The sequence below is a fragment of the Larimichthys crocea genome, chromosome III (genome assembly GCF_000972845.2).
Source record: "Larimichthys crocea isolate SSNF chromosome III, L_crocea_2.0, whole genome shotgun sequence".
In the NCBI taxonomy this organism is placed as follows: Eukaryota; Metazoa; Chordata; class Actinopteri; family Sciaenidae; genus Larimichthys; species Larimichthys crocea.
The window spans coordinates 29,684,072-29,693,332 of NC_040013.1; the positions used below are offsets into that span (position 1 = coordinate 29,684,072).

Genomic DNA, 9,261 nt, shown 5'->3' on the forward strand with positions numbered 1-9,261 from the left:
CGGAAAATCTCAAGCACACAAGTTGCACTTTTCTTTAAGTAACTATGATTTATTGAAGTTACATAATAACATATTAATATGTTTTCCATTTGTCCTGAGAAGAGACAGTTGAGTAGGACTTTTTTATCGAAGCACAACTTGGATTATTTACATCTAAAACAAACTGGTTGTACTCACTGTCATGAGTAAATAAGGCACATGCAGGTAAGAGCAGGCACACAAAACTCAGGACTGAAGGGAACTCTTACAAAATGCTATTGCATGAGCAGTTAAAGCGCTCCGATATTATTTCTGAAGTCAAATAATTATCCCACACAATAGTCAATGATATTACTTTACACTAATTTATACATTCCTATATCATTTTCTTACAGTATACCTCTATAAAGGCTGGAATGGGCTCAACTACAAAGTACACACAGAACACAAAAATTGCATTTCAAACAGCGGCCTACAGAAACAGTAGTTTTGGTATGTCTCTTTCATGTTCACATTTTCTTTTGCTGGACTTTTACAGACACAAATGATGAAAAATAAAACCAAGAATCTTTTCTGTGGTTGTGTAAACAAGGACGAGCGTTGTAAAATCGAATTGTTCTCTGTTTACACAGCCAAAAAAAAAAGTACAATAATGTTTTATTTTATGTAATTCTCCTTTCTTGGCTCTCCTCATGTTTTTCCTTCTACCCTCTTGTATCCCTTCGTCTCCTCTCCTGTCCTCCTGCTCATCTTTACACCAGATTGAATTCCTTCAGGTTGTGTCTGAGGATGGTGTCTTTGACGGCCACAAAGACAAAGCGGATGTTTTCTGTGTCTGTGGCGCAGGTAAAGTGAGGGTACAGCGTCTTCTCCTTGTCTGGGTTTTGTTCTTGGTACATTTTCAGGATGAATTCTTGAGCAGCTGTCGGATCCTGCTGAGGTCCTGCAATTCAAGGTGAATATTATTATAATGTGTTTTCTGTAAATATAAAGACCAAATACTACAAATGTAAAAAAAATTATTACAAATGTTTTTTTTTTAGAAAGAATCCATTTTAAGATTGTTTTGCAGGATGTAGTTTGTTGAGTTGTATTACTTTACACAGAGAGATGTTCCTGTTATTTAGCCAGATACAAATCCCATTTACTAGACTTGAAACACACAGATCTGGCACTCCAAACCCAAAACTCTGATAGTTATTGCACCGTAGATTTGATTTTTTCTGCACTTTTGCACCCAATCAGATTAAAAACAGCTAAAATGTGCAAAAGCTGGTCACTTCTGATTAAACAGAGGACAAATGACCTACCTACATGCATCTTCAGGATGATAATTCAAACTAACTAACCTGTGAATTCAGGAAAGTAGGTGGCTACATGAGAGTACACGATCTTCTCCTGGAGGATGTCAGTCTTGTTGAGGAAAAGTATGACAGAGGAGCGCTGGAACCAGGGATAGGTTATGATGGTTTTGAACAGGGCCATGCTCTCCTCCATACGGTTCTGAAGAATAATTGCAGCATAGAAAGAGGCGACAATGAAGACACATTTTATGGCATCAAAGTCTGAAATCATCTGCTGCTGAGCTGTATCCTCACCTCGTTGTCGCACTCAGCAAGGACCTGGTCGTACTCGCTGAGCGCCACCAGGAAGATGATGGAGGTGACGTTCTCAAAGCAGTGGATCCACTTCCTCCTCTCTGACCTCTGACCCCCCACATCCACCATCCTGCAGTAAGATCCACAGAAACGGTATGTTACAAAACACAAGTGCGCCGCCTACTGCATGGCCAGATCCAAAGCAGCACATTAAATCCATCAACGGACATATCGGTATGTTATATCTCACCTGAAGATGACATTGTCCATGTCAAATGGATACTCGATGATACCTGTGGTTGGCACTCGGACTCTGAGGATGTCCTGTAGGTCAGGTAAATAAGAGGGTTGGGAAATTCGATCCAGTTCGCTGAGATAGCTGAAACAAGAAGGAAAAAAATTAACACAAGTAGAAAAAACACTGAATCTGCCTGAAAATTAGATATCATGTCACAAACATTGAATTTATCTTGGAGGCAGTTATCTGTACATCGTCACTTAAGTGAATTCGTGACTGTGAGGTTAGTGAGAAGTTAAGTTCAAACCATCAGGAAATAATTTGGCTGCAGTTGCTTTTCTTTTCCCCTATTTAATTAGGATCATCAGTAGTTTCACAAAACAAAAAATCTATATTTTTTTATTCTACTATTAGCAAGTACCTGTTTATGTAGTCAGGGCGTGAACACAATTACAGGAACACCTCTACTTGGAAAACCCACCATTGAGATTTGAATATTTTTCCTCTTACTCATTTATGTTGGGCTCAAAGTAGTCTGGTAGTAATCTAAAAATGGCAGGAAACATTTTTACCTGCAGAGGAAAAAATTCCCAGCAGGTTGGTAAACTCCCACGAAACAGGAAACAATAATGAGAACATAACATCAGTGTCTTCCGTGGAAGCTACAGTCCCACCTATTACAATATTGCAACACTTACAGTATAATAATTCACTGAGGCTGTCAGAGACCTGTTTAAGAGTTTGATTTTATTCTGTGGTGCATTATATTGTAAAATGGCCCTGTTATTTTGTCTGTAATATGGCTGAGCTAAAAAAAAAAAAAGTGAATCTCTGTGTGCGCATTATATGTCGTATATCTAATGCTCACTATTTGGTGGAGTCAGACAGCTGGTATTCCCTGCGTCGGTCGTAGCAGTCCTGGACACCTCCATCCTCCCACAGACTCTTGATGCCCGCTGCGAGGTCTTCATCAAACGTTTCCACCTTATCCACTTCAACCTCCAGGACTGCGTCTGCATGGCCCTGTGGACAAACGGACAGATATGAAGACAAAATGGATGAAATCATGAAACAAAAGACAAAATGGTCCATACGTTGTGTCTCCAAGCTTCCCTTACTTTATTTATAGTAACATAACTTTATTTAAATATCATGCTGGGAGAAGCTGAAGAAACAAGTTGCAGCATTTGCAAGTTGAAAGAACAGATTTTTTAAACCTGTAAATTAATATTTCAAGTTATTTAACACAACATTTACATATATTAAATAGAAAAGCCAAAAAAAAAAATAATAATAATTTTAGATGTAAATAGACTACGTTTTAGCTTTATTCCTTACAATTTTCTTTTCTAATTGCGTGTATGAATGGTGAACAGTATTTTTATTTTATTTTTACAACCAATCACAAAAGATTTCTACATTTTTATTGGTGTCTGTGTCATTTTTCTTGTGTTTTGGGTTCCTTTCAGCTTTATACTTTATACTCAAATTTTCAAAGTGATAAATCAGACCCAGACCCAGTTCGACTGTGTCTGTCTGTACCTTGTTCTTGGGATCAGCCAAAGCTATACTGAGTGTCTCCATTGCTCGGATCATCGCCTGCATGGATGTGTAGATGTTTTGGTAGACCAGTTTGGCGTAGCTCCTCTTGTCTTCATCTGTGTATCCTCCTCCATGGATAATCCTCATTTGTTTGATAAAGGTGCTCTTCCCACTCTCTCCAGTACCTGTTGGGATACAACAAGGATTAAATCCATTAATATGTTTTTGTACACGTCATGCACGTTTTATATATAATTACATATTAATACACTACAAATAGTGGTCGAGGGACTTCGGCTGGACGTTTGGTGAGACAGGAGTGGAGGGTGGAGTACTGCTGTTTTAGCTCTTGTTTTTTGGCTGAAGAAAACAAGAGCTAAAACAGACCTGCAGGTCAAGATGTACTTTAATCAAGTCAAGATGAACCTGAGTAGTGCAATAGATAATATTTTATAAAAGGTATAAATCTATATGTGCAGTCTTGAATGGAAGAAAAAAAGTAGACTACAAAATGAAGAGGAGCATGCATTCATTTGTATAAAATGTAAATACAACTAAATAAAATTAAATTTAAAACACTCATCAGCCTGAAAACTAGTAGAAACATCTTTAATTAGAGTGAAACAGATGTAGTTGGTGTGTCTGATAAACTAACTACTGACTGTTTTACCAATAACTTGGACATACTGATCAATGTGTGCATGTGACAGTCAGCTATATGTGTCTGCCACATACCTCTTCAGTTTTAACAGCACAAGCGCCTAATTTTCTCATTCAGGCCACATGATGCTGAAGCTATTTGTTTAACAAATGTGTGTTTGTTAACAGAATATAGGAAGTTGTCCTGGGCGTGTGTGTGCTTGCACCATGCGTGTGAGTGTGTGCATCTGCACTTTACTCTCTCTCAGTAACGTGCGTTAAAGCTCTGCGACGAGCCCTGCTGAGAGCTGCCGGCTGTTTTCTCGTTTCCTGGCTGTTTTGCATGGCATCATGAATACTTGAGCTTTGACATCTTTGCAAATAAAACTTAGACAAATCTTCCGCATTTGAATGCGCCTTGTTTACAAGTCAAGTTTCTTCGAGATGAGGGCAAGACAGGCAAGTAAACTCTGAGATGGAGGCAAATCATCATCTTAAACGTCTGCTGTGTTTTTAAAGAGTCTGCTTTAAATCAGCTCAGCGGCCTCACTCCTTTATGACTGTATACATCCTGTTTCATGTATGATTATTAAGTTTACTTTTATTGTGACAAACTTGTCTTTAATGTAGCTGACTTAGGACCAAAATTGCAATTTGATGTCATTATTTCAATGGAGCAGATCTGTGCTGTTCATTAGTATCCAAATATGACACATGGACTCCTCCTGTGTATATTAATATTACATGATAAACATAAACACAATTGATTAATCATATTATGCTCTAAAAGGTCACACAAAAGTCAGTTGTTGTTGTTTGTTAAGCTGTAAAAAGTTGCAGTTTTTAGCTACCGAATGAATAAAACTGACAGATAATCACTTATCATATTCTGTTAATCTGCTGACTCACTGACTTATTGCTTCACCTCTTTTAGCCAAACACATACACACTTCAGATATGGATCATAAATTGCTGAATATCAGCAAAGTTGTCCCTCAGTTAACACAAGAAGCTCCAATACAATATAGAATACATAATGAATGACCTGCCACTTTAATGAAAAGATTATAAAAGTTTAAACTGAATGAACATTTGAGGGGGACTACACTGATTTCACACATAAAGATTATTTTATTTGTTACGGGGATTTGTGATCAGAGAGATTACAAACTGGGAGGCAATCGGAAAGTTCACGAGCCAGGGATGGTCGAACAAATAGATGTGATCAAATTGTACAACATGAAATGTTGTGCACCCCAGGAAGAATAGCTGCTACCAGGAGCCAAAATGATGTTTAAATGTGTGTATCGAAAGTGATTTACTGACTAGGATATTGTAGCAATGTTAGAACACATTGCTTAATTCATTTAAAGTTTTGGTGGCTTGTGTAGGTCAAGTGTATGTTTCTGTACATGGATACATGTTTATTTGCCTACATTTGTGTGTTCGTGTGCATCTGCCTGTCTTTCTTAAGGAAGCCCAGTTCTTGTAACTCTTACAGAGGACCGAGAGATAGACACTGTGACAGGATTTGGGGATGGAGGGATCTGCAGTGGCCAGAACATTATTGGTAACCGTCTATCGAACATCAGTGAGGACAGATTCCTGCACCGGCCCTAAAAGATACTAAAATTAAAAACACCCACCCCAGTAACATCATGTTCACCCTGCTGCACCCACACACACACACACACACACACACACACACACACACACACAAGTATCTGCTACTGACTACAAAGCAGCTTCTTTCCTCCTGCACATTTCATATTCATACTCCACCATAAAAATGTTTGTTTCATTTTTAATATGCATTATTTTCTTAAATTCATTTCTATCATTTTCATTTTGTGAGTAGCATAAAGGGACTACAATTAGCTTTTCATTATACAACCCTGTGTTGTAGAATAATAAATAAACGAACTTTGTACCTTGAATGTGTGTGTGTGTGTGTGTGTGTGTGTGTATTTGTTTTGTTTTACAGTTTCCTTGTGAGGGATGAATGCCTACACACACACACACACACACACACACACACACACACACACATCATCATCATCATGAGAACAGCTGCATAATTGTGATTGTGAAATGGCAAAAAAAAAAAGACGTTTTTGCGAAGAGACACTGCTCACAAAACTAACCCAATCCAGTTTACTCTTGTTTGTCCAGGTTTTGTCTCCCTGTGTTACAAAACATATTTTATCTTCATTATCACTGTGATGTTTTGTTTTTGCACGAGTCTGTTCAAATGCCTGCATGGTTGATGGTCCATAAAAATGCTTGATTCCTACAACATTTTTTTAATATGCTTTCACTATTTATTTTCCAATGACTTGCAGTGAACTAAATAAGCACTACTTGAATGCTGTACTGTATAGATCAGTGCTGACATGTGTGCATTGTCCTGCAGGTGTTCAGGTGAATCAGCGGAAGAGGCAGAATGTGTACATGACGTGTTGATCCTTCATTCTGCTTCACTCCCACTCGTCCTCTCCGGGGATCTGACTGTGACCATCCTAATGAAATCCACTGAGAGTCTCTGAGTCACCCTGATCAGGAAAATAAATGTTTTTGTCAAAGAACTTCTCTTGTAATAACTCATCTCATTCCTCATAATATTTTGAGTTTTCTGGGATAGGTAATGGATTGTATTGGATTGCCACTGGACACAACATGTATTGTGTTTTTTTTTTTTCTCCCTTCAGTGGCATGTAAAACCTGTTTACGCTCATCAGAGAGTTGTTTCTGGGGTTTTTTTTCATCATGTGAAGCAGCATGACACTACCAGAATTCACGTGAGGCTGAATGTTTCTATCTACCACCTTTTTTTTCAGATGTTACCGTACAGTGAGCTGAGAAAATCCATTTCCCAATCAAATGGCAGTTGTGAGCAGCAACCTGACTCTCTCTTCGGAAAAAAGACCTTTCTAAGAGAGCAGTGGGGTTAAACCAATACCTCACATCGAGAGCACAGCTGCATTTGCATGACGTTTGCATGAGGTGCGCCCACACCAGCTAGTTATGGCTTTCAGGCACACCACAAGCTGAGGCCTTGACACAGACTCCTGTCCCTGGTGTGTTACCACACTGCTGCATTAAATGTGATGTGTCTAGAGCACTTATAGACTCATGAATGCACGTGGAAACACCCTTATTCTCAAGCCTGCTGAGAAACCCTTGAGCAAGTCAGTGAACTTATACCTTCACTGGAACAAAAACTATTTTCTCTTTGTGAATCAGAAGCTTCTTCTTGTTGACGTCCCCATAAAAGACCTAATGTCACAATGTTTAATCATCAGAACCATAAAGCATCTGTCTTATCTGACACAAAGCTCACTTAGGTTAACTGACCCTGTCCATCAGCTGTACTGATAATTGACACCTGAACATCCCATTTATTTTCTCCCCTCATGTTCACACCTTATTTTCTTTATTCCTTCCCTACTACTAAATTTCAAATAGAGATACAACGCCCACATCTCCCCATCCATCACCGAGCAAACACAAAACTCCTCCAACGCGCAGCTCTGAGAGAATTTAACTGGAAATGAATGCCTTGTTAGTAACCGCTTTCGGTTTCCATGCGCAACTTGCCTGGGAGCGAGTCAAAGTTAAAATACCACCATCACGATCAGATCTATCTGCACATGGCTGTTTGCATTGTGACTGTACCATGCGGGAATTAAATGAGTCTAAGCAGATAAATGAATGAAGGTTGAACGCTCTCCACGGTGCGTAAAATCAACGGTGCGACTATGGCGCGCAGCAGCTCACACCCTGAATGTGCAGACCGAGACCAGTGCGCACTGCATCACATCCGGAGAGCAGGCAAGTGAATGAGGAGATAGGAAATGCAGAAGAAGTTAGATATGAAAAGTTGCATGCATTCAAACTATCAAAACACACAAGTGTCGGATTATTCCTATAAAATACAAATCTATAATTAAACTTCAGTTTAATCGACGGGCTGATGAAACCTCCTGTCCCACCTGACATGATACCTGCATGTCCAGGTGTGGCCAGGAAGCAGTCCTAGATAATTCACTGACCTCAAGCTAGACACGAGGAATATAGACTACAACCCAAAAATATTAAAATGTCAAGAATGAATTATTACACCAGGGAACGTTTTAAGAGCTTTGAAAGCAAAAGATCACATCCATATTTTCATAGTCTATACCATTTAAAGAAACTAAGAATGCGTGAAAGGACTTAAACCTGTGGCTGTACAAACTCATTTACCCTGCAGGCTTAGTGATGCTCACCTAACAGCAGCAGCTTCAGCTCCCTGCGAGAGTCCTTCTTGTCTCTGCGCAGCTGCTTCTCGATCTCCTCGTTGATCCTCTGGTTCTCTCTGTCCTCTGCAGACACACAACATCCAGCCATCGTTCAAACTATGCAGCCCGCCCTCCAGTGAGCCCTCTGATACCAACGTGAAAATGCCGAAGGGCTGGACTTTGGCTTTTTCTCCTCTCGCTCCCGTGCCTCACTTCACAAATTCAGATGGAAAAGCGCGCAGAGCATCTTTAAAAGTGATGCCTTCTTCTTCCTCTGAATGGAAGAGATGGAGGTTTTATGGTTTAAATAGTGCGCAGGTCAAATAGACAATTCTTCCTTTATGGAAAAAAAAAAAAAAGTCCAGAGATCTTTTAGAGTTAAAGAAAAGTCTGACCCTCTGTGATAATGTGCTGCGGTTGGTCTGAAGTAGGAGGACACTTGTTGAACTTTATCCAGCTGGGTAAAGAGGGCGTGGCACAAGCTGTAAATAGAAAGGGATAAAAATGGGAAGCTCGCACCGATAGCGGGCATACTGTGCTGTCTTTACGCACAGAGATGTGCGACATGACAAGCAATGAGCAAAGAGTGGTGAAGTGGAGGTGCTAGGCTTTAAACAAAGGGAGGGGGGCAAAGGGGAGAGAGGCAGTTTTGTACACCAGACAGATGTTGGAAGGGTTCAGGACGTGAAAAATCCTCTACAGTTCCGCAGCATCGCAGGGAGAGGGGGAAGTGAAGGATCCGACACTCATGTCATGTCTAATAACAGCCACAAGGGGTCAGGAAGGACAACTGTGAGCGTATATCCAAGGCTCATGAGAAACTTTGCATCTTTAACACACACACACACACACACACACACACACACACACACACACACACACACACACACACACACACACACACACACACACACACACACTTTGAGAATGGAAGCCATGTATTTACAGTGATGTCGCAGTATGATAATGCAAATGTGATATCTGC

At 39.9% G+C, this 9,261-nt stretch overlaps 1 protein-coding gene across 1 annotated transcript; it reads right to left on the reverse strand.

Annotated features, from left to right (window-relative positions):
* Positions 1-48: 48 nt before the first annotated feature.
* gna14a (guanine nucleotide binding protein (G protein), alpha 14a) lies at positions 49-9,160 on the reverse strand. Its single transcript, XM_010732497.3, has 8 exons — positions 8,672-9,160; positions 8,265-8,550; positions 3,358-3,542; positions 2,684-2,838; positions 1,828-1,956; positions 1,578-1,707; positions 1,329-1,482; positions 49-922 (listed from the first exon to the last, which is right to left on the reverse strand). Exons 2-8 carry the CDS (start codon positions 8,383-8,385, stop codon positions 732-734), a joined length of 1,065 nt encoding a protein of 354 aa, XP_010730799.1. The 5' UTR covers positions 8,386-8,550; positions 8,672-9,160; the 3' UTR covers positions 49-731.
* Between the last annotated feature and the right edge of the window lie 101 nt (positions 9,161-9,261).

Coding starts and splice junctions, on each gene's coding strand:
- gna14a (XM_010732497.3), bottom strand. CDS start 8,385: ATGGCTGGATGTTGTGTGTCTGCAGAGGACAGAGAGAACCAGAGGATC. Junction 3,543..8,264: donor GCTGAAGCTGCTGCTGTTAG/GTGAGCATCACT, acceptor GTATCCCAACAG/GTACTGGAGAGAGTGGGAAG. Junction 923..1,328: donor CTACTTTCCTGAATTCACAG/GTTAGTTAGTTT, acceptor CTTGAATTGCAG/GACCTCAGCAGGATCCGACA.